This window comes from Camellia sinensis, chromosome 3 (genome assembly GCF_055761805.1).
Source record: "Camellia sinensis isolate YWXY chromosome 3, ASM5576180v1, whole genome shotgun sequence".
NCBI classification, from domain to species: domain Eukaryota; kingdom Viridiplantae; phylum Streptophyta; class Magnoliopsida; order Ericales; family Theaceae; genus Camellia; species Camellia sinensis.
In genome coordinates this window covers 168,569,527-168,595,922 of record NC_138963.1, presented here as the reverse complement: position 1 = coordinate 168,595,922, position 26,396 = coordinate 168,569,527, and the positions used below count along the sequence as shown (strand labels likewise).

Genomic DNA, 26,396 nt, shown 5'->3' with positions numbered 1-26,396 from the left:
AAACATTCTATTTCTAACTTTGTGTGCTACTCTAATTTGTCCCCTTCTCATAGCGCCTTTGTGTCTAGAGTTTCTTCTGTGAGTATACCTAATCATTTTTAGGATGCTCTTGCTACCCCTGAGTGGAAACATGCCATGATAGAAGAAATGAAAGCACTTCGGAAAAATGGCACTTGGGAATTAACTGAGTTACCTAAGGGCAAAAAACCTGTAGGATGCAAATAGGTGTATATTGCGAAACATAAAGCGGATGGTTCAATTGAGCGTTACAAGGCTCGACTAGTGGCGAAGGGCTTTATTTAGACTTATGGAGTAGACTATCAAGAGACCTTTGCACCAGTGGCTAAGATTAATTAAGTCAGAGTACTTCTCTCTTTTGCAGCTAATCTGAATTGGTCACTTCATCAGTTTGATGTAAAAAATGTTTTCTTACATGTTGATTCAGAAGAAGAGGTGTATATGGGCATCTCTCTTGGTTTTGACGACCATCAAAGAGTAAAATATGCAGGTTTCGGAAGTCATTTTATGGTCTTCAACAGTCTCCAAGGACTTAATTTAAGAGATTTATTCAGGCTATGCTTAGATATGGCTTCAAACACAGACATGCTGATCACACTTTATTTGTGAAGCATTCCTCACATGGTAAAACTATAGCTCTCATTGTTTATGTGGATGACATAGTGCTTACAAGAGATGACAGTAAGGAAATACTCCGGTTGGTGAAATATTTGGCAGACGAGTTTGAAATAAAACACTTAGGGAATCTGAAGTATTTCCTATGTATTAAGGTTACTCGGTCCAATGATAGAATTTTTATTTGTCATAGGAAATACATTATTGACCTGTTGAAAGAAACCGGAATGCTTGGGAGTAAAGCTTGTGACACACCATTGGAGCCAAACCAAAAACTTAGTAATGATAGTGTAGGAGCTATTGTTGACAGGGAGAGTTATCAGAGACTAGTGGGAAAGCTTATTTACTTAATCGCATTCTCATCCTGACATTGCCATGACAGTTAGTGTGGTTACCCAGTTCATATATGCTCCTCATGAGACACACTTGGTTGCAGTAATATGCATCCTTAGATACTTAAAATCTTCTCCAAGAAAGGGTCTCTAATTTTTCAAATATGATCATCTTTAGGTGGAAGCTTATACAGATGTTGATTGGGTAGGATCAATAATTGATAGAAGGTCCACATATCTGGTTATTGTACCTTTGTTGGAGGTAATTTGGTTACTTGAAGGAGCAAGAAACAGAATGTAGTTGCCCGATCTAGTGCAGAAGCTGAGTTTCGAGCCATGGCACAAGATGTATGTGAACTCTTGTAGATCAAGTTGCTACTAAGTGATCTGGGGATTAGTCATACTAATTCCATGCAACTGTATTGTGACAATAAGGCTACTATTAACATAGCTCACAATCCAGTTCAGTATGACCGAATAAAACATGTGGAGATTGATCACCACTTCATTAAGGAGAAACTCATCAGTGGCACTATATATACTCCTTTTGTGAGGTCAGGTGAACAATTGGCAAACATTCTCACCAAGGCAATTGGAAGCAAACCATTCCATGATGTGTTTGACAAGTTGGGCATGAGAGATATCTTCGCACTAACCATTGTTTGAAAACCCAAACTGGACTACCGGTCTAACCGGTGACCGGGCCTAGTTTCGAATCCGCATGACCTTCCAAACCCGGACTATGCTCAAAACCGACTTAGAATTTGAAAACTAGAAGAACTGCCAGTTCAACCAAAATAACCGGCGACGAGTCGACATAAGAATCGGCCAGGTTTGAAGAATTGAAATTTCTTCCAAAAATATGCAGTGAAAAAGGCTTGAACATGGAACCAAGTGCATAAAAAACAACCACTCAAACCACTATGCTATCAACACAATTGTTGACAATGTAATAAGTATATATACTATATATTCAATATTATCTTAATTATTTTTACTAAAAATCAATGTATAAAAAAAGTAAAATAAATTTTAAGAAATATATATTTTTTGTAATTGTTTATTATTTATCATTTTGTAATTTTAATATCTATATTTTTTATACTTATAAATTTTAATATATTTATGATATAATTATGACATTACGGTTCAATTCCGGTTCACCCGCAGTTGAACCAGTAACCCGTCCGCCCGGTCATGTTTCCGGTTCGCTCACCGGTCCACTCACAGGCCTAGTTTTCAAAACATTGGCACCAGCTTGAGGGGGAGTGTGAATAATATCTTTGATTATTGTGTATTGATTACTCTATTATTTCCATATTTGTGCCTCCAAGGCTTTCCTTATAAGCTACCTATTATCAATATAAAAGGGATGAGTGTCTCATCATTCCCCAAGTTTGTTCTCTTTACAAACAGTTTGAACAAGATTATCACCTTTAATATTAATTTGGGCCAGTTAGGCTTTATTTAAGCCTGGTCTAAGCAAATTCTAAACCAGTGAGTTAACTCTTTCACAAACCACATTTTTTTTTTTTTGACAAATAACTCTTTCACAAACCACATTGCAACCAGATGTCTGAAATTGCTACTAGTTCATTGATGCAAGAAATCAAAGGTATTAAACATCCCTCTACAAAAAATGTGAAATGTTTCCTCTCCAAGAAAGAAGAGCCAAAGTGCTGACTACGTACCTGGACTGTAGCCAAATATGTCTGTATTTGTAGTACAATTCATGAGAAAGTTCATCTTTGCAGTATCCAATGTTACTCAAAACCAGCAAAAGCTGTTGATGTGGATCAACAACACTTCCAGGAAGTGGATCAGATAAACTTCCTTGTAATTCATGAGAATATCCATTTGGCATATGTGGGCTTCCTTTGTTTGATCTAGTTTGGGCAAGATCACTTCCAGTATGCTCCAGATGGCCTGATTAAGGAGCAACAAATGGAAATCACAACTTACAGCTGCATTTCATTATAAAATACTATGGAAAACAGAGTCGAGGAAGTAACCAACCCATCATACCAGCAAAATCCAGCAAACAGTTCAAAAAAGCAAGTCTAACAGATTCTTGAATTTCTTGAAGCTGCGCAAATGTATCTTCTGACTTTGTAGCCTCACTCCTTAAAGATTGAATCATCCTGGAAGGTACAAACTTTGAGATAGTACTCAAGGAAACCAGATTTTGTCCATCCAAAAAAAAAGAAGTTCAATAGTGTATAAACAGCATAAATACATCTAGAAGCACAAAGTTTAAGCTGGAATTTAGGACAAGCACAAGCTCAGAGTTGAGGTTTCTAGAGCTCATTTCAGCCTGGCACAGCTCATTTACACCCATGTATGCTAGCGTAGCAATAATATTGTCATCACCCATTTGGCACACACCATCCAATCAAATGAAATTTGCACACGCTTTTTTTTTCTTTCTTTCTTTTTCTTCAACTTTATTCTTATTCAAGATATCATTAGCGCTACTACACTTCTCTTGTTAATGCAAAACTGTTAATTAGGCTCTGGATACTTACAAATTGATCTGATCCATTGCTGAAGCCATAACTGAACGAAATGCCAGCGGCAAGGAAGAGATTGTGTATGGGGACTTGTTCCTTTCAAGGATAGAAACTGGGACCCATGATTCATCTTTAGATATTTCTTCTGTTGAAGCCCGCAACCATGAACAAAGCCTTAGTATGTATATCTTCGTAATCTCAGACTGAAGCATCCGCATTGCTGCAACTGTTGGTCACAAGCAAAGTCAGAACAATTTAACAAGACAATAAACCACAGTTCGAGTGAAATCTACATACCAGCAATTGGAGGAGCTGATTCTTTTGCATCCAAAGCTTTACATGCTTTAGATATTTCCTTTATGGCATCACTCATGTATGGGTGAAGAATATTTGATTCTTCAAGATCACGGAATGCATTGTGGACCTGCAGTGGTATCAATATTCATTTAGATCTTCTTTCATCTTCCAAATAAGTAATTAAAGAGGAAAAAACAGAGCATCATTGATCAGAGGAAAATGCCGTTGACGCAAAATCACGATCAACTAAATTAAACAGCAAAGTAACTTCAAAATAATCATTCCTCCTGCCTACACATGCCAGGCTCCCACAGTCAAAACCACCACATCTTCAAATATCAATGATGTACATGAAATATAACTTTATGTATTTAATTTAATGTATAAACTTCTCTACCCTGCCTCATGCATCATATTCTTTCGAGAATTGGTTTGGGAAAAGATTTAGCTGCATTGTTAGTAAAAATCATAATTTGAAGATAACACCACCAATTATGCCTGAAAAATTAATGCAAGGAAAACCAATACTTATCACAAAGGGCTTTTTTTTTTTTATTGTTGCTTTGATTGGTTTTGTTTGAAATCTGACCACTGATTTAATATAGTGCAGCTACAGAAGATCTCTACTCTTAAGTACACATGCCAATACATCGGGCATTCAGCCCCAAATCAACGATAGAAGAAAATTTAACCCTAATTCCTAATCTCCGAAGAACTCTTTGTTGCTGCCTGCCTTCATTATCTAGTCCAGCAGCTCCAAAAATTCTTCTTCTTCTTCTTCTCTTCTTACATTTCTCTCGCATTCTCTTCTCTTTTTCTTCTCTACATTGTTGTCTTCTCTATGTTGCTATCTTCTTCTTCACATGGTTGTCATCTATGAAGCACGGACACGGACACGGACACGCATACGGACACGGACACGGACACGGGACACGGCAATTTCTAAAAAATGGGGACACGGACACGGCAGGGGACACGGCAAATTTTTTAATTTTTTTATAAATATTTTTATTTTAATACATATTAATTATTTTATTTATTTATTATATTTTTAAATAATGTGTTGTAATTAATTATTTTATTTTACATACATATTTGAGCCACAGAATTAGGGCCCCCAAACATTTTTCTTATCTTATAATATGTATTATCCATTATCTAATGAGTATATTTATGTTATATAATAACTATTATATAATATATAATAAAATAATAATAGTTATTAGTTATATATATTATATATATATATAGTTATTATATAATAAAATAATAATAGGTATGAGTTATATATATTATATATGAATATATAATAATTATAATTGTTATAATATCAAGAGATGAAGACAGACGGGAGAGAACCGAGAGAGAGGGAGACCGAAGCAAGAGACGATCGCGATCAGAAGCGAGAGAGAGGGAGACGATCGCAATCGCGATCGCGATCAGGATCAGAAGCGAGGGAGAGAGAGAAGGCGAGAGAGAGAGTGAGCTCTGCGAAGGCAAAGGCGAGACAGAGAGAGAGCTCTGCGAAGGCGAAGGGGCTGGATCGTCGAAGTAGAATGGGGCTCTGGATCGTCGATCGAAGTCGAAGGGCTCTGGATCGTCGATCGACCAGGTTTGTTCTCGTTTTCCCCCTTTCAGTTACTCTTCTCGCCGTGTCCATGGCGTGTCCAGATTCGGACACGCGTGTCCCCTGCAAAAAAATAAATTAAATTAAGGGGACACGCCAGATGCCGTGTCCCGTACGTGTCCCCGGCGTGTCCCCGTGTCCCCGGCGTGTCCCCGTATCCGACACCGCCACGGCTTCCATTTTGCCGTGTCTATGCTTCATAGGTTGTCATCTTCTTCTTCTTCCATCTTATGCTTATTCTCTGGTCTCCTCTTTCTCATCCTCCTCTGGACTGATCAATTTTCTTTCCCCCTCTTCTTGTTCTTCTTCTCCCCTCTTCTTGTTCATGTTTTATGTTAAACTTTGAAATAATGTTCATTTGTCTATGTTAAAATAATAATGCTTGTTAGTATTTATATTTTTAAATGTTTAATATTTCATTTTGCTTATGTGGATCCTAAATTATTTGCTTATATTAAATTATATATTTTTTTACATAAAAGGTGTGCCTCACTTCAGTAAAGCCAGCGCCTCGGTACACCTATCTCCTTTAATAACACGGACTCAACAGCTGGAACCAACACTACCAGATTGAAGGTCAAAAGGCCATAGGAACAGATGCTATAACCATTAGTCCACCAGAAGAGGCCTAGTAAATGGTCAAGTATTTGGCATATTACAGCACGGGGTAGCAATGGAGCCAGGGAAAGGATACAGAAAAGACAATTCTTTTCTATATTATTAGTATTTTCTATTAGATTAGTACTAGTTAGTGATCCTGGCTTAGTGAGCCATTTCATATCTGACAAACTTGATTTAAATGACTCGAGTCAGTCAGATCAGAACCTAGAATGCCAGATGTGTGATTGTTCAAGCATCAAGCATTGTAAGTTCGACCCTGATTATTGGTTCTAGAGTTACAGGTGTGTCCATGCACTGAACACAGAGGTTGTAGTTTTTCAAGTTGAACAAGTCATAAAAGAAGCAAATAGGTCTCACAGGTTTCATTGAAAAGAAATGGTTTCTTAAAGGGGTCAAGTTTGTAATAGATCATAGTGGTCCGGTTTTCCTAAGGCAAAAATGGGGATGCTTCAACGTTAATGAAAGTTGTTGGCTGACGAAAGAGGTCTGCAAAAGGGTAATGTGCTATGTTTCTTCATTCGCCATGTGCAAAGCATATCACGGAGGGTGATCAGAGGATACTTTAGGCAAATGGTCAACTCTAGTGGGGGGCAAAATGGCTTCTATGTATAGAAGTGGGCAGTCCCCATTCAAAACGATTCTACATAGTCTGGCCCAAATACAGTGTTGACCGGTTTGATTATTGCTCCAAGTCAATTTGACTGTCAATTGAAAGCCCCATCGAATAATCCAGACTCTATTTTGGTACAACAATGAATTTACTATGGTCAGTGTAGTGAGATTTGTGGAACTAATCATGCCCTTATGCGTGCCCGTCAACACCGAGCAGTAAAAACAGAAAAGGGAAGAAACAGAAAAAACCTTTTTGTCACTTTTTCCCAGAATAAAGCCCTTTGGCTATATTTGTAAAATTGGGCAGCATGCATTCATCGCTACCTTTTATGTGCAAACAAAAATCACATTCATCTAGAAAAGGTTTGTTGATGATCATAGTATGTCAACCATTCTCTTCCATTAGTTTAATAGTGGATTCATAGTGATTACTATGGTTGCAACAGCACAGATATCCATAACTGCAAGACTCTAAACTCAGATCTATGCTTCCACAGTATCATCATACTTCAATATTGTTTCAGCATTAAACATCATATCATTGGATATAATTACAACATAAAATATGTGCAAGTTTTCACACACGTGCTCATCTGCATAGTACTCTAGTTGTTAACTTGCTATCCCAGGAAAACTACATGCCGACTTTATAGCTAAAGAAAAATTAGCAAGTCTAGGTTTAACAAAAAATTTTGATCCAATCAACCAAACTTACTTTGGAAGAGGTAAAGCTCCAGCGGAGAAATTACATTATTACAGCCACCTAAAGCATCTTACTAACGCTCATATTAAAAAGGAACGAAATGGTCCCACTATAACTTACAATTCTGAGGTCAAGTAACACAAGACAGCATATTTACCTTTGATTCGTATGCAGATATAGTACCACGTATCATTCCAGCAACTTCATCAAGAGAATGACTCGAGTACTTTCCGTCTCCAACTTTTTCCTCGCTTTTATTTGCAGAAGTATTAACATTGGAATCAGCAGAAACTTGGGAAGACTGGAACAAGAACCATCAGTAACTTCAGATGAACAGAACAAGAAAAATAAATTCAAGTAAAAATCAAAGCAAGAAAATTATTCATGCTCCATTTTACATGATAAAATGCAGTATTGGCCTCAGGTGATATCTCTAACGCAAGAAGACAACACAAATTAACAAATTTCTAACCACTTAAATGATAAAATGCGTGCGCTTTAGTTCCAATTTATGTTAAGAGGACACCCATCACATCTAGGCATATGTTTAGGCTTAGACAAGAAAATGTTTTAAGATGCATTTTAGGTTTATAGGTTATACATTTGGGGGTTATATAAAATAAAAATGTCCAAGATACCTTCGCAAATTTCCCACTGGAAACAGAAAGGGCTACTTTCCAGAAGGCTGGTATGTGATGGATAAGTACAGCAGTTAACCTGCGGATATACCTTCCTCTAAGAGCATCAACTTCTGCACCAGTAAAGTCAACTGGCTGTGAATCCCCAAGCAGTCGGGTGTTTCCAGAAATGAGAGAATAGTCAACATCTGACTGATGAGAGTACACAGGAAGAGGGTCAGACATTGAGTATTAAACAGGTTAGCTCCTATATAAGCAGAAGACGGCCCTTTAGTAGTTGCACTTACGGACTGATTTGAATCTTGCTGAATTTGCTTCCACTTTGCATCAGATAGAGCTTTTTCACGTATCTCATTCTGCAAAATTTCCATTCTTGCTTCGTGATCTAAGGTAGATTTTTCAAGCAAACCTCGAATTCTGTGATTCTGTCAGTAGACAAAGCACAAAAGAACATCAGCAAATTGTTCAACCACTTGTAGCACCACGGTGACTTCAACAAAATAGTGGTTGAACTAATTGAAAAGGGAGGAACTTCAACAAGAATTTTAGAGGAATTGGCAAAAAGTTTTATATTGGTAAGTTAGAGGGAGAAGATATTTAAGAATGGAAACAAAATTGATTTTGAGTCTACAGTACGAACTCCAATAATGACTTTAGTCACTTTACCAAGCTATGGTTATCTTTCAATACCTAACAAACAGGCTAACTTGGATAATAACCTCAATCCAGCTAGCCGCTGAAGAATCCCCAGAGAACAAATCATACTGTATTGCATTTGAAGAAAATTTTTTTGTCACCTGTATATTTAAATAATGCCACACAGGATCTGACTCAGGTTCCAGCTCCAACAAAAGTCTCACAACGTTTTCAAGCTACATTAAGCATAAGAAAAATATTTAGTTGCCAGATTTCAAAAAATGAGATAAAATAAAATACTATTGTAACTACCTAATACAGTTTCTAATCAACATGCAACAGACACAAGTATGCAACACATTCAAGATGAGTGACTCAAATGATCCCACCATAGAACCACCCCAAACTTAAGATGGTAATTTTAACCTTTCTACTAGGGGACTTGTGGACTTAATTAACTAGTCTTCATTACCTTCGTGACTATCAGGATTGTTTGGGATGAATACAAAACATATATTTTATTATTGAACAACCAAAAAGATACTACTCCAAAATAGTGTGGTTATGAATGTGTGCATGAATGAATGAGAAATACAGCAAGGCAACAAATGGAAACTGGAAAGAAACCCCGAGAGAGAGAGAGAGAGAGAGAGAGGGAGAGAGAGAAGATTCTCTGATCTCTAACATCAACTAGAAACAAAGACACAAACTTCAAATCTTGATAACGTTAAATATTTTATCAGATCATAATTTCATTCCTCTGAAAATATTAGAAACAGTCAGATCTGTGTGACGAATATCTGTTAGCATAATAGCACACTACTGAAATATATATTATATGTATACAAAAAATAATAAATAAATAAATAAACATACATTTGTCAAGTCTATTTGTGGATCTTCCATGGACTTGTAAAGCGTGCCTTTAAACTCATGCATTACTTTCTCAACCTCCTCAAGAACACGTTTCAATATGCCCACCTGAAAATGAGGTCTTACCATAAGAACATTTGCTAGGATAAGAAAAGATAAAATAGGGATTGTGTTCTATTCAACCAGAAAACTTTATCCAAGCAAGTAATTACATAAAAATTATGCAATGAAAAATAAATATATAAATATATATATAACAAACAAAAAGACAAAGCATGTTGCAAATAAATAAATGTAAATTTTAAAAAATATTGCTAAACTTAGCACTGATTTCAGCATTACATGCCTCCAAAGTATCAGTCATTTCCAGAAAGCTCCCAAGGTAAGAATATTTAACAAAACTATATCATAAAAATAAAACATAAAAAAGCAATTAACGATAAGATGCCCTTACATAATCAAATGTCTAAGGCAGCAATGTTATTGTTTAATTTCTAAAATTGCATTCAAAGCAACGAAAACGATAGAAAAAATTGAGACAACTGAAAATCAAAAAGGATAAACTGACCATACGAATGTGATACATCCTAATAGGAACTTGATAAATCAATTGCTTCACATTAGCTTGTCACCTTAAACATAATTACAATTCCATTCCCTTGTATAATTTATGTCTTTAAATAAACAATATGTTAAAAGGAGGAAGCCAACATGAAAACAATCAAACTCACAGCTAGAAAAAAGATAATTGACTCTTATTGTTATACAATAATATCTTATTAAACAAACCAAGAAAATTTTATTTTGACTGAAGAACTGAGAGAGAGAGAGAGAGAGAGAGAGAGAGTAAAAAAATATCAAACTCAGGCAAAACCCTATAACCCTCCAATTATTCTCCCTTCCATGTTCTCCAAGCTATGATAAGCGGCCAAAGGTCTAAAGAAATCATTTTATTTTGAAGGTCATAACCTGATTACACCAGAATAGGAAACCACTTAATTAAACTGAAAATGCCCACAAAACCCCAGACCAGGTATATAAAAGACCACTGGCGGAACTGAAAACATCCACAAAACCCCAAACCAGGTAATAAACATCTGATGATACTAACATCAAAACAACTGTAAAAGGATGAAAAGAATATCCATCAAATCTTCACAGCAAAACCCCGCCATGTAAAAATTGAGGAAGACCATACCTATCTTATTAGGCTGATAAACAACAGTTAAGTATGAGTGCTCAAGAATTGTAAGGGCACACAGGCATGGTACACATGCATAGGGATAACTGAATTATTTAATACAAAAGTAACTAAAATTGTTTGTTTTTACCACATATAATTACTTTCTATTTTTTTCAATTAACAGTAGTACCAGAAAGATACAGTACCTAATTCCAACTGCTAAATAAATAAGCTCAAAGAACTCACAAGTATAAACATGAATGCCAGTGTAGGAAAGCAATTCATTATTTGAGGCTAGATTGGAGAAGTATCATTTCTAATCCATAACCAAGCAAACAGCACACAAAGCCATTTTATTATCTTATCTTTAGTTTGATTGGATTTCGATCCTTAAATACTCTATTTAAAGAAACAACACATCATCGTCGCAAAATGGTAGCTCATTGCATGAACAGAACAAGATAATAGAATTTCAACTGACAGAGGCTAAACAAAATGTTGCATAAACATTCTCAACCATATGCTCTTCACTTAAGAACAACAGGTACAGGGTTCCAAATAGAGAGGAAAAGAAAAAAGATGATAAGTTACATAAGTGAACATAAAGGTGAGGAGAAAACCCATTCACAAACACATGTAAGTTGTGCCTAGAATTAGAACTAGGAATGATCTTAATTAATGAAACAATATTATGCAAAACGAAATTTTTCAGTACATGGGATGGAAGAACGATTGACTTTGCTTTCCTGTACTCCCTAACTGCCAAGTCATATTCACCCTTACTAATGCTCCCACGAATTGCACTAGGCAAGTTGAATAGTGTCCGGAACCTCTGAAGCATTCCTTGAACAGACCTGATCTTCTCAGCTTGATCCTACATTAACGTTCTTTAAGAAATAAATAAAAACATATCTGAACTGCATTACACCTACAAGAAAGTAACTCCTGAGCTAATCTAAAATCTCGATCCTACCTACCTGTCTCTCAAATAGAGTCCCAAAAGCACGATTTGCCAGTGAATTGACTCCTTGAATACAGTTAAACAAGTGAGAAGTACCAGAACCTTCGGGATCTTCTTCAATCCGTTTCAATTTTGATTCGATATCTGTACAATAAACGAAAAAAGAATCTCATTTTACCATCACAAATTTCAAGTAAAGTTTTATAAGCTTAAGAAGAAGACAAAGGGGAGGGTGGGAGAGAGAGAGAGAGAGAGAGAGAGAGAGAGAGAGAGAGCATAGATAGCACAGCTGACTCAAAAAACAGAGGCCGACATGCCATAACAAAAGATTATGTCAAATTACCACATGTCAAGTGATGGTCACTTACCATCAATAGTGGTTTTGCAAGAGACGAAGCAATCAAAATTTTCTTTCACCAATTGTTTCTTCTGTTGTGTCCGGCCTTTGAGATCAGTTTTCAAAGCAAGAGCACCAGCCTCCAAATCTGCTCCGCTTGTATCTTGATGTATTCGAGAAAGGAACAACTTTGCGTCAAATTTTTCAGAGAAATACAGCAACTTCTCTGCAAAGATTCATGTAAAGAATGTAATCAGCAAAACAAGCACACAAGAATTACCTCCAAATCTCAATGGCTAGTAATAATGCCCCAAACTTATGATTCATACCAACCTGACCAATGAACATGCCAAGAAAGCCTACATACAGGAGTCATATATGTTGACGAACAAAAAAGAGTTCAAGCAAGAACATTATTGAGAGAATGAAACAACCTTAACAAAAAAACAAAAAACAAAAAAACAAGAAAGAAAGCCAAGCAAAAACAATATATAACAATAGGTAACCTATATAAAAGAGGGTTTCAGGTATATATACACATGAAGCTGAATTGGTAAACCACTATAGAATTTTTACATTCAATTTGTGTTTAATTGAAAGGAAAAAAACACGAAACACATGCCACACAATGACCGGGTAAAAGCAATAGTATATCATAGTAATTTCTTGTACTACCAATAGAAATGCAGAAAGGCCACTTAAAGAGAAGAAAACCCCAATCAATTTATTTGGCCAAACGATTTGCTTCCAGGCCTAACACACATAAAGCACTGCTAAATGTAGGCTTTTTTGTTTTGTTTTTTTCTAACAGCATCAAGAATAATTCATTAAAAATGGAGAAAAGGGTACAAGGCAAGGGCAAGTCATCCTCTGATGCAGCCAAAAAAAGAGAGGAAAGAACAGCCACTAACAAAGCAAAACAAAAAAGGCCTCAAGAAGCACAAACAAACAGCCCTCCAATCTTTGGAAATCAAAAAAAAAAAGCGAAACCCCTTTAAAGGGAGGGGAAACATAGGCCCAAAACAAAGCCAAATGACACACTTTATCCCATAGTGAGCCCAAATTCGCAACCTTATCTTGGAATATCCTTGCATTCCTCTCCAACCAAATGACCCAAAAGACAAAGGCACATAGATTTTCAGTCTGGAAACATATCTCAGTTACCAAATTTTGACATCTCATAGGAATGATTCCCCTTTTCTTAATATGAATTAAGGTCATGTTTGGTTTAGTTTTCAAAAACTTGTCTCAGAAAATTTTTCTAAAAAATTAAAATTTAATTATAAAAGAAATAAAAAAAATCAAAAACACTTATCATTTTTATATAATTTTATCTTTGGGAGGCCAAAAATATATTTTTTTTAAACTAAAAATATTTTTTTTGATATTTATTTTTATCAAATTAGTTTCCATTTTTTAAAAAATAAAATCTAATTTTTTTTTCTCCAAAACAAACCAAACATGGCCTAAAATTCCCTGCGCTTTTCTATTTAATGCCACATAAGATTTTTCAACAATTAACACTCAGGTTGTAAAGTTCATGGCAATAAACTTTAATTACTGAAAATATAAGGTTCAGGTGACTGAGAAAGTATTCATAAGCATAAGGTTAATCCTGGAGATGCCAAATCTATGTTCCTAGTTCCTAAAAGCACAAACCTAATCTTCGACGTGTAGAAAACTGAAAATGAATTATCACCCAGTCTATAAAAGATATTTTTACACAGTAGAAGAAATATGAAGATAATGAAGCTTCCAACAACGAAAAGAAAATCCATGACTTCAGATCCCCCAAAAAAATCTACTGGTAAAAAAAAACAACCCATAATAGAAGGGGGGGGGGGGGGGGGGGAAATCAGGATGAAGACAAGGCAGCTTTCGACAATAAAAGAAGTTTCACATTATGAATTGGACAAGTGAATAAAAAAAGAAGAAAAAAATACCACGAACACTAGAATCTAGATAATCCTTCTCAGACTTGGAAGGAGAGCTCTCTAAATTCTCAGTAATCAACCTTAGTGTCTTGTTATCAATTATCCTGCCACATGGTAAACTTAGTTTAGCACAGATGATAATAAGAGATGCAAAATATAAGTAACAAGCCCAGTGGTGGTTATTAATTTAACTTCAGTCCGAGAATAGTACAACAATTCTTCCACAGTCAAAACCTTATACTTGTTACCACGAAAGATATTGAAATCTTTAGCTGCATGAATGGAAAAATGGCAAGTAGAAATTTCAACAAAAGAAAGATAACTAACTAAAACTTTTCAAAAAAGATAGCAAATCAAATGTGCAAACCATTACTGACCATCGTGGCCCCCACTTTAAACCCCAATCCATCAGATTTTTACACTGATTGTGATTACTGCTGAATTTTAATAATACAAATCAAATAATAATAATAATAACTAGTAACTAAAAGCAACATGATGAACAACACAAAATCCCAGTTGGCCCAAGTTACTTTGATCACTATGGCAACGAGTAACTAGCAAAACAAGCATTCCGAATAGCAGAGAAGTTTACCCCAGTCCTAGTGGATCTATACATTCCATGCCACGGGGAAAGGACTGTAAATTGTTAAGACCCTTTTTAGCGATTGCTGATGGTTTCCGCTCAAACTTTTGAACCACCGGAACTGCTCTTGTCTCCCGCATCTCACGAACCCTACGAGCAAGCTACCACAATAATACAAGCTTATGAAAATGCTGTCCGTAACATTTTAATCCAAAACATAAGAGTAAAATTAAAAGTAAAAGGGTACATCACAATAAAATATTATAAAGTTAATTAGTGCAATAAGGTGCATGTTATTGTGCCTAAGAAGACGTCGTATGGTGATGCAGTCAATAAGCTATTAAAAAATGAGCAACTTAAGGAAAGAGTTATCTCTTGTAACTATGCTCTTCGTAAATTGTGGAATGTAATCTAGCCCTAGGTATGATTCCTTTGAGATAGGCGTGCTGCCTATATTCTTTTTACTTTTTTTGTCTTCTACTTCTATTCAATTTCCTGCAGTTTTTCTTATGATATCTAAAATTATATTACGATGGCATCGAACGGACAAAAACCATGTACCCACAAAATATAGGAAAGCTACCAAAACTAAGATCTATTTTTTAAGAACAATTCACCTATACAATCAACATAACAAAGTAAAGACTCCAAGAAATTTCCCAACATCCAAAACTGTAAGGCTCTCCACATGACCCTCTTCAAAGCAAGACCCAACCGCTCAACCTCCTCAACCATGCACTTATTCCTATGTTACATTGACTCTTCAAAATAAATTAATTATCTGTGTCAAACACTTGACACCTAGACAAAGTATGGGATATGTGTTTGATACATTTCATCAACTATGGGCTTAACATGGTTGTTATATGTATCTTTCGTTGTGTAAATGCTATAAAATAAGAAAGATTGAATTTTACCAGTACGGTATAAATGTGTATTGGCAAGTAAATTATGGCAATAAGATTCGCACATATAAACGTCTTTGCATGTTTTGATAAGTTCATTACAGCCATACTTTTGGTTGAGAAATTTGGCAAGAAAAAGAGAAAAGATATGTGATACGAGGTAAAATATACTTTTTTTTCCTTTCTTTTTCCAAATTACTTGCCAAATCCCCCAACCAACACAGCACAAGTAAAAAACTTATTACTACTTAACTTGGATTACCATAATGCACATAACTTTAAAATTCAATTCACTATCCCCAAGTAACTGAGAGCTGAATTATTCCTCTAATCAAGTTGAATTGAGTAATCTAGTCATCCAAAAACACTCACCAAAATCTCAAATATCGGAATTAGAGCTCAAACAAGCAATAAGCATGTAAAAACGTGTGTAATCTAATCATACCTCGCCCTCATCGACTCGTTTCCAGGAATCAGGTTCCCCACCATCCCAATCATCCTCCCTCCCAGGCCTCCCACCACTTCCAGCCCGATTCCGCGACTCAAACCCCCGATCCTTGGAAGTTTCCTCATCTCCGGACGAAATACTCAGCATCTCCACCTCCGAATCATCGTCGTCGTCCATCGACCCCCGCCGCTGCTGCTGCTGAGCCTTCGGCATCGGCGGAGCTTTCGACCTAGGGTTTCCCGGCGGGGCCGAACCCCTCTGCTTCGCCGGATGCGGCGGCGGCGGTGGTTGCACGAAATTGGCCACCTTCCGCGACGGCTTCGAGGAGTGGTAATTGAGATCTCGCTGAGATTGCTCCTTCAGCGCGATCTGAAGCAACTCGTCTTCGTCTAGGTCGTCACTGTCACTCGACATCTCTTAGATTTCAATATATATTATATATGAGCGCGTGTGTGAATTTTTTTTTTTTTTTTTTTTTTGTTGGTGAAAGTTTTGAGCGTTGTTTGTGAGATTGGATCCGTGGGAGATGATTACCGGCATTAACATGTAGATGAGTATTACACAGGTTGGAGGTTGATGAGGGAGGAGGGAGAGGATATGGTGTCTCGCGTGGATGTTTGTGACGTTCCAATCAGGGAATATGTGGTGGACACGTCGGTGAATTTGCGTAGAGGTCCAATGATCTGTGGGTTGATTTTAGTATTAATTTCACCGCTCACCAGCACTGGATATAAACTATTATATATTTCTTTTTATTTTGTTTGACATGGAATGTTTCCTTTTCTTCTCTTTGAAAAAATGGAGAAAAAACTTAGGCCCCGTTTGTTTTGGGTTATAGCAAGGGGATTAGGATTACTAGTACCTTGGGATTAGTATATGGGGTGTTTGTTTTGAGAGATAGCCTTGGGACTATTAATACCTTAGGACTAACTAATACCTTAGTATTACTAATACCTTGTTTGTTTTGAGAGATAGGGAGGGTATTACTAATACCTTGGTATTACTAATACCCTTGGGGAGGGGATTCATAGTGAGGAGGTAGATATGGTATTAGAAAAATAGTGAGGGGATTAGAAATTTTTTTATTTTTTATATATTGGAAATTTTTTTTAAAATATAATTTTTAATTTTTTATATTTTTTTATTTGTTTTATTATTTTATATAAAAATAATTTAACAATTCCTTACTACTAATCCCATCACTATCAATCCCCTCACTACTAATCCCCTCACTATCAATCCACTCACTAACAATCCCCTTATTATTAATCTTCTCACTATCAATTCCCTCCATTCTATCTCTGAAAACAAACGACTCTCACTAACAATCCCTTCACTATTAATCCCTTCACTATCAATCCCCTCCATTCCATATCTGAAAACAAACGGGGTCTTAGGGAGATCTAATTAGGGTCGACTCAACGCGTTTTGGATATGAATTGAAATTCATAAATAACTCTTATAATATTGAAATTAAATTTCAAATAATAAAATATTTAATAAATTAAATTAATATTTTAGATAATTTCTTTAAAACATAGATTATTATCGAAAGTAGAGCTTTTAATTTTTTACATCCACCCACTGAATCAGTGGAGTCAATATCTAATAACACTAGTAATTCAGAACCTTTATCTATTTTTGCTTAGATTCGTCCAACAATCCATGAATCTAAATTAGGACAATATTGTAAGGTCAGTGATCTTAATGCTGTAGTTAGACAAAATTATTCTAATCTTTATTTTCAAACTATTGGATCCCAATTAACTCGTATTGAAGAATTTATAGACACTGTACTCACTAAAAGTGACCTTTAGCGAACAGTACAATCATCCCCTATTCAACATGATAATCTCAAACCACCTGTTGCAATCTCTAATTTTAAATTATCATCTACCTCTAACAATGAAGAATTTGCTAATTCCTTACTTACCAAAATGAAATATTTAAATATTACAGGATCTTATTCTATTAATGTTTTAGACTCTACAACCGACGCCGAATTACATCATATTCTCTAACTTCAACAAATTTTCCCTTCTTCAGACTCTATTTTTGGGTGAATAAATTTTTTTTGGGTGAATATTCAGACTCTATTAACCGAACCTTTTTTACTAATAAACTTGCTCTCAATCATTATTACTATCCTAGACCTACTACGCATGACATATTATATGAAGAAGATTTTCTTCATGAACAAAAATTTTATCATGGTAAAAGCATCTATTCTTGGAACATTAATGCCAAATTCGAATATCAAATTTTAGAAGCTATCCATGAAATGCTCATGCATAGTTTTGTTTGTCATCAGAATGATAATATTGATAGCCAAATTGCTTATTTTATTACCACTGGTTTTACTGGAATTCTCAAAGGATGGTAGGACAATGTACTCACCCCTACTCAATAGCTAGATATTCTCCAATCTGTTAAGCAAGAAACTAAGCCTTTGACTAATACCCCTCAACAGATTAAGGATGCAGTTTATACCATTTCCCAAACCATTTTAATGCATTTTATTAGACCAGGTGTTAGTACCTCTGATAAAGGACGAACACTTCTTTAGAATCTTTGTTGCCCTTCTTTTACCCATTTTCGTTGGCATAAAGATGTCTTTTTAATTAAAGTCATGCAATGGGTTGATACTAACAGTGAACACTAGAAAGCCAAATTTATTGATGGCTTACCTACACTTTTTGCTAAAAAATCTATAATAAACTTAGAGACCAGAATCATGGTATGAATATCCTTTATAATAATTATACTTATGGTCAAGCCATCATTATTGAAAAAGGTTTATCTCTTTGTAATGATTTAAAATTACAATATCAAATAAAGAGAGAAAATCTTACAAGCAAAAAAGAATTAGGCGAATTTCGTGATCAATTTTCCTATGATGTAAAAATTCCTCATCTGAAGAAAAATAGAAAAATAAAGAAAATAAAAGACTATAAATCTAATTGCAAAAAGAAAAATAAATATTTTCCAAAAAAGAAATCTTCTTATAAAAAAAACTAAAACTAGACATGATTCTAAACCTTATCAAAAGAAAGACAAATGTTATAAATGTGGCAAAATAGGACACTATGCTAATAAATGCAGAACTAAACAAAAAATAAAAGAATTAAATATTGATGAAGGACTAAAAACCCAACTCTGTAAACTTATGATTAATTCTTCCAAATCCGAAGATAACTCTGACCAAAATAGTGATGATCTGGAAGAATTATATTCCGATAGTGAAACTTCTTTTGAAGAACCTATACAAGAAGGTTGCAGTAATGGCTATTGCAATCTTAATAATGAATCTAATTATTGGAAAGCTATAGTCGAAATGAATGGGCTTTCCACAGAACCTAGTATTAATGTTCTTATTGATGAACAAAAATCTGTCTTAAATCTTATTGATCAAATCAAAGATCCTGAATTAAAACTCAAAATGCTTGAAGGTTGTTATCAAAAAACTCAAGAAAAATCTTCTGAAGAAAACACGCAGCCTAATTACTATAGTCTTAAAGAAGTAGTTCAACGCATTGAAAATAATATTCCTAAACTAGAAACACCTGCTACTCTTAATGATCTTCGTAGAGAAGTTAATTTACTCAAAATAGAAATTAAAGAATTAAAAGTTCTACCTTCAATAGTAGTCCATGTTTTAAAGAAATTATCTAAAGTACTAATTTCAGTGTTGGGTAAAATCTCCATAATAGTGACAACAAATTCATAAAACCATTCTGTAAAAGGAATAATTTTCTGGTATCTTGACAAATGATAATAAAATTGATTTTTGTAAAACTGTAATTGCTTTTTATCATATTTTTAAAAATACCAATCTCTATATTGTTGATATTGGGGATGCTGAAATTCCTAATTAATATGTTTACGAAGTTCACTTCCTGGTGTAAAATCCATAGAAACTATATTTGAAAATTCATTTCACTGGCCATAGGAATTTGCTTTTCAGCAAAATCAGGTTCATATGGAAGAGTGACAATATGTCTTTTCCTATCCCAAAAAACATTAGGAATATCACTACAAATTTCTGTTTGAAATTCTGAAGCAATTATCTTTATTTTATTTTGTAAAGATGTTTGCTAAAGTTTTTGTTCAATACTAAGAATAGATATTTTTTTTTGTAAAAAATTTAATTGTTTTTCTTTGTAAATTATTAAATCTTTTATTTGATCCAATTCTTTAGTATATGGTTTAGTTATGAATTCGAAAACTATATGTTGATTTCTGATGGTTGTATGAATGCCTTCAGAATCAATTTTCTCAAAAGGCATAAGAAGACATAAAAATGGTGTTCCTAAAATTAATGTCTGAGACATATTTCTGATTAAAACAAAAGAAGTTGACAAACAAATGCCTTGGTTACAAATTAGAACTTCAGAATGTTCATATTTAATAATCATTCTGGTACCCTTTGCACTAGTTAATGATTGAGTGGTTTTTTCAAAATATTCAAAGGGAATAAGACATTCTTGAATGCAATTCATGTTAGCCCCACTATCAACTAAAGCTATTGCATCTTTCATAAGAAGTTTATTATTAATAACAAGAGTAATTTTAATATACCATTTATGATATGTTATTTGGTTTAGTAGTATCAAATATTGACTTTCAGAAGTTGAGTCTTCGTAAACTTCGCCAATTTTTGTTTTATTTTTCTGGTGATTATTTAGCATAGAAATTTGTTGTTTTACTTGAGTTATATCCTGCTTGTTTTGTTGCTAGTAAATTTTTAACACCCACTGAATATGTGGAGTTAGTATCTTATAACACTATAGAGACATCATCTCTAATGTCAGTTTCCATGGATTGTAGAAATTGTTCTTTCATGTATTCCATACATTTGACGAGTAGATCTTTATCAGAAATCTCCGAATGTTGCTTTTTAATTTCAGATTGGATACGAATAAAGCGGTTAGCAGCCGATAATTCAGGAATAGAAAGCTTTGGTATTGAATCATAACAAGCCTTAGTATTAAGCTTGATTTGTTCAATAATCTCAAATTGGGAAGATTCAAGAGTCTTCCACCATTTGAAAAAGAAAATTCGCTTAAGGCGGAGAATTTTATTATGAAAATCACATGCTAGGTCCCATCACCAAATCCAAGGGATACTGAAATGAGTCATAAAAATAGCAAAGGATTTGGTTATAGAAAATTTTGATTACCAGGTATAGCCTGAAAAGCTTGAACCCAAGCATTGAAAGGTATTCGAATTGGTTCTGGTAAAATGGATGGATCTGGGCCAAATTTTTCCCACCAAACAAAAAACCAGTTTGGAAGACTAGATTGATATGTTTGAGAACAAACTTTAATGAACCAAGAATGACTACGGCTAGGGTTCATATAATGAAAGGCCATAGAAAAAGCTTGTACATAATCCCAATAATTATATTTCTAGTCATGCAAATAAAGAGTACGGAATTGGTTGGGATTTAATCCTCATTTCTCTAGTTTCATAATTCTTTTAATCACTGCCTTGCTATATTTAATGGCAGCCTTCGAATTATTTTCTTCGGAATAAGTATGAGTAAAATCTACAGAGGCAGTATCTTTAAGCATTTGCTCATAATAACGATACTGATCAAAATGTGGTTGAAAATTCTGATAATGCAAGTAGCGATCCTTGATTTCCCAAGGGTTAGTCACCCACTTTATATCTATATTTTCAAAAAATAAAATTGTTTCCTTATGGGGACTTGTTTGATAAGTTTCAAATTCTTCTGTTAAGAGTACATCTTTAGCGGATTTAGTGGAAAATGAGCCTTCCTGTGCTGATGAGTTCTTCTTATGCTGAACAGTAATCCAAGGAAATTCAATAAGATCCGGATAAATGTTGCCATGAGCAAAGGGAGTGGTTCCTTTGCCCCGGCCATGATTATGACCCCAAACCAGGCGACTCGTGTGATCCTTGTAAAAATTCTCTGGTTAGAAAATCAAGGAGGCGATTAGTGGGCCCTTTTATATATTCAATATCAAAATCAAACATGGATAATTGACTTTGCCAATTAGCAAAAACCTGTTTATGAGAAAGATTTTCTACATCTTTTTTGAAAATCGGTTTTGCTGCACTGCAATCATCATGAATAATAAAGTGCTGATTAAGCAAGTCCTCTTAAAATTTTAAAACACACTTGACAATTGAAAAAAATTCTTTTTTAATAGTTGGATAATTCAGAGAGGCATTTTTCCAAGCACCTGAAGTAAATCTTATTAATTCTTCTTTTGAAGAATTGGGATTAACTTGTTTAAGTATTCCATCATATCCTTTATTAGAAGCATCAGTTTCAACTATTTTCTTCCAATTAGGATTAGGAATAGATAGACATGGTAATTGTTTAATTCTAAGCTTTATTTTTTATATAGCTTGAGTATGTACAGATGACCATGGATCAAGATTTTTTCTTAATCTTTTATAAAGTATAGTAGCATTAGTGGCTAAATTTGGATAATAATCAGCAATATAATTTAAACATCCAAGAAATCTTTGTAATTGAGTTTTATCTTTGATTTTATCTGGAAACTTATCTGCAAACTCAATACTACGGTCAATAGGGATTATTGTGCCATTATGAAAATTATGGCCAAGAAATCTGACCTTGGTTTGGAAAAGTTTCATCTTCGGAGCAGAAACTACAAGTCCATTTTAATGATAATGTTTTTAAAAATATGCAAATGTTTAATATGTTGTTCAATAGATGAAGAATAAAGGAGAACATCATCAATATAACATATAGTAAATTCGGAATAAGGAATAAAGATATCATTCATAATATTCTGAAATTCTGAAGGGGCATTTTTTAAACCAAAAGGCATAACATTTCATTCAAAATGTCCAAACGGTACAGTAAAAGCGGTTTTGTACCTATCTTGTTTTGCTATTTGTACTTGCCAATAGCCAGATTTTAGATCAAATTAGAGAATATGACACCATCCTGCAAGCTGTCTAAAAGATTTTTTTTATTCAGAATTGGATATTTGATCCATTTAAAAGCATCATTAAGAGGTTTATAATTAATAACAAGTTAGGGAGCACCTCTTTCTTTTTCAGCATTTTTATTGACATAAAAAGCAATACAACACCAAGGAAAATAACTTTTGCGAATTAATTTTTTATGAAGAAGAGTAGAAATTTGAATTTTGCATAATTCCATATTTTCTTTTTTCATTTGGGCAGGTCTAGCCCTTGTAAGAATTTGTCTTTCATCAAAATCAGGTTCATGTGGAAGAGTGACAAAATGTTTTTTCCTATCCCAAAAAAATTAGGAATATCACTACAAATATCTGTTAGAAACTTTGAAGCAATTATTTTTATTTTGTTCTGTAAAGATGTTTGCTGAAGTTTTTGTTCAATACTAAGAATAGATATTTCTTTTTGTAAAAAAATTAATCGTTTTTCTTAATAAATTATTAAATCTTGGGCAAACTTCACTTTACCCCCTATGGTTTGGGTTGGATGCGGATTACCTCATGACGTTCGAATATCACCACATAACCCCCTCTGTAGTTAATGGGGTGATGTGCACAGTTAACACCGTTAACATCACAAGTAAAAAGACTATTTTGCCCTTGTATATATAACTTTTGTTTAACATTTCTCATTCGACAGGTGTGCATTTGAGAAGAGCAAGAGAGAAAGAATCAATGGTGGACATTAGAATCAATGGCAAACATATTCATTCAGTTCATACCAGAAAGGTTGACACAGTAAATCAGAGTGAGTCTTTAAGAGGTTTTACATTGAACACATGTGATCCAATTTAAGAATGAGCTCAAGAAAAAAAAAAAAAACCTGCGGATCTAAGAAGTTTTTTTTTTTTTTCTTACTCTCTCTGTAGTCTACCTTATCTGCTGATTCAAATTTAGATACCGGTTACGGGTGCGCACACCATAGTCGTAGCTGCAGTCATGAGGGAGAGAGAAAGAAAGCTAGAGAGAGTGTGGAAATACTGTAGAGAGAAAGAAAGCTAGAGAGAGGAACCGAAAATACTGTTTCCGGTGGATTTGGCTGAGAAATTTATTTTTTGATTTGTGGTTTTTAATGATGTTCATTCAGAGAATGGAGTCTTGGAATTTGTGGAAATGGGTTTTCGAAAGAAATGTCAGTTTTATCTGCAGTTGGATCTTCATTGAAATCAAAGAAGATTATATATATACATATATATAGCTACAGTTTTATTCTTGTACCATATTTCCAAAATATATATAGCTACAAATTATATATATACATATGTATACATTAATTTTTGATAGTAATTATGTTGTTTAAATTAATTTAGGTTTTGTTTTGGGTTTTTGGAGGTTTTTATTTTTCTCCATTTCAGCTTAAATATGAAGATCACAAATATATATATATATATATATATGAATTTGTGTATATGATTGAAGAAACATAGAGAGATGTGTTGTGTTTTGAAAAATGAAGAAGAAATGCTGCTTTGGAAAATGGTGATGAAGATGAGGGCATTTTAGTCATTTAATTCGGATGAAAAATCATCTTTCCATGCCCAATTGCACATTACTCACGTATACTACATAGCTTGTTAGAATAGATTAAAAAGTTAACTGTGCACATCACCTTATTAACCACAGGGGAGTTATATGGTGATATTCGAACATCAGGGGGGTAATCCGCACCTGGCTCAAACCACAGGGGGTAAAATGAAGTTTGCCCTTAAATCTTTTATTTGATCCAATTCTATGGTTCAATTATGAATTCAAAAACAATATGTTGATTTCTGATGGTTGTATAATTGCCTTCAGAATCAATTTTCTCAATAGGCATAAGAAGACATAAAAATGATGTTCCTAAAATTAATGTCTAAGACATATTTCTGATTAAAACAAATGAAGTTGACAAACAAATGCCTTGGTTACTAATAAGAACTTCAGAAAGTTTATATTTAATAATCATTCTGGTACCACTTGCACTAGTTAATGATTGAGTGATTTTTTCAAAATATTCAGAGGGAATAAGACCTTATTGAATGCAATTCATGTCAGCCCCACCATCAACTAAAGCTATTGCATTTATCATAACAAATTTATTATTAATAACAAGTGTAATTATAATATACCATTTCTGATATGTTATTTGGTTTAGTAGCATCAAATATTGACTTTCAGAAGTTGAGTCTTCGTAAACTTCACCAATTTTTGTTTTATTTTTCTGGTCATTATTTAGCGTAGAAATTTGTTATTTTACTCGAGTTATATCCTACTTGTTTTGTTGTTGGTAAATTTTTAACTCTTTAATTTATATTTTGAGTAAATTAACTTCTCTAAGAAGACCATTAAGAGTAGCAGGTGTTTCTAGTTTAGGAATATTATTTTCAATGCGTTGAACTACTTCATTAAGACTATAGTAATTAGGTTGTGTGTTTTCTTCATAAGATTGTTCCTGAGTTTTTTGATAACAACCTTCAAGCATTTTGAGTTTTAATTAAGGATCTTTGATTTGATCAATAAGATTTAAGACAGATTTTTGTCCATCAGTAAGAACATTAGGTTTTGTGGAAAGCCCATTCATTTCAACTACAACCTTCCAATAATTAGATTCATTATTAAGATTACAACAGCTGTTACTGTAACCTTCTTGTATAGATTCTTCAGAAAAAGTTTCACTATCGGAATATAATTCTGCCAGATCATTACTATTTTGGTCAGAGTTATCTTCGGATTCAGAAGAATTAATCATAAGTTTATAGAGTTAGGTTTTTAGGCATCATCAATATTTAATTCTTTTATTTTTTGTTTAGTTCTGCATTTATTAGCATAGTGTCCTATTTTGCCACATTTATAACATTTATCTTTCTTTTGATAAGGTTTAGAATCCTGTCTAGTTTTAGTTTTCTGAAAAGAATATTTATTTTTTGGAAATATTTATTTTTCTTTTTGTAATTAGATTTATAGTCTTTTATTTTCTTTATTTTTCTATTTTTCTTCGGGTAAGGAATTTTTACATCATAAGCAAATTGATCACAAAATTCACCTAATTCTTTTTTCCCTGTAAGATTTTCTCTCTTCATTTGTTATTGTAATTTTAAATCATTACAAAGAGATCAACCTTCTTCAATAATTATGGTTATCAATTGACCATAAGTATAATTATTATAAAGGATATTCATACCATGATTTGGTCTCTAAGTTTCTTACGGATTTTTTCAGCAAAAAGTGTAGGTAAGCCATTAATAAATTTGGCTTTCCAGTGTTCACTATTAACATCAGTCCATTGCATGACTTTCATCAAAAAGACATCTTTATACCAACGAAAATGGGTTAGAGGTACCAACACCTGGTCCAATAAAATGCATTAAAATGGTTTGGGAAAGGGTATAAACCGTATCCTCAACCAGCTGAGGGGTATTAGTCAAAGGATTAGTTTCTTGCTTAACAAATTGGAGAATATCCAGCTGTTGAGTAAGGGTGAGTACATTGTCCCACTGTAACAACCCCGATCTGTGATTAGCCTATGATCCATGATTAAGATTGTTTCTTACGTAATTACGAAGAAATTCTACGTTAATTGCATTTGTTATATGTTATTTGC

General features: G+C 34.0%; 1 protein-coding gene across 2 annotated transcripts in view; it reads right to left on the bottom strand.

Moving 5' to 3' along the window:
• The window catches only part of LOC114258678 (exocyst complex component SEC5-like), a 28,675-nt gene extending 12,031 nt beyond the window's left edge, over positions 1–16,644 (bottom strand). Inside the window, exons 1-15 of one of the 2 annotated variants that reach the window (XM_082921355.1) lie at positions 15,834–16,644; positions 14,493–14,644; positions 13,907–14,001; positions 11,995–12,189; positions 11,643–11,770; positions 11,381–11,539; positions 9,486–9,590; positions 8,771–8,845; positions 8,261–8,398; positions 7,974–8,165; positions 7,493–7,636; positions 3,773–3,899; positions 3,491–3,701; positions 2,982–3,106; positions 2,657–2,891 (exon numbers count right to left, since the gene is read on the bottom strand). In XM_082921355.1, coding sequence (XP_082777481.1) covers positions 2,657–2,891; positions 2,982–3,106; positions 3,491–3,701; positions 3,773–3,899; positions 7,493–7,636; positions 7,974–8,165; positions 8,261–8,398; positions 8,771–8,845; positions 9,486–9,590; positions 11,381–11,539; positions 11,643–11,770; positions 11,995–12,189; positions 13,907–14,001; positions 14,493–14,644; positions 15,834–16,250 — 2,498 coding nt within the window. In that variant the 5' untranslated portion in view covers positions 16,251–16,644. The remainder of the gene's footprint in view (positions 1–2,656; positions 2,892–2,981; positions 3,107–3,490; positions 3,702–3,772; positions 3,900–7,492; positions 7,637–7,973; positions 8,166–8,260; positions 8,399–8,770; positions 8,846–9,485; positions 9,591–11,380; positions 11,540–11,642; positions 11,771–11,994; positions 12,190–13,906; positions 14,002–14,492; positions 14,645–15,833) is intronic. The other variant, XM_028198661.2, reaches the window with a different exon arrangement.
• Positions 16,645–26,396: the final 9,752 nt, after the last annotated feature.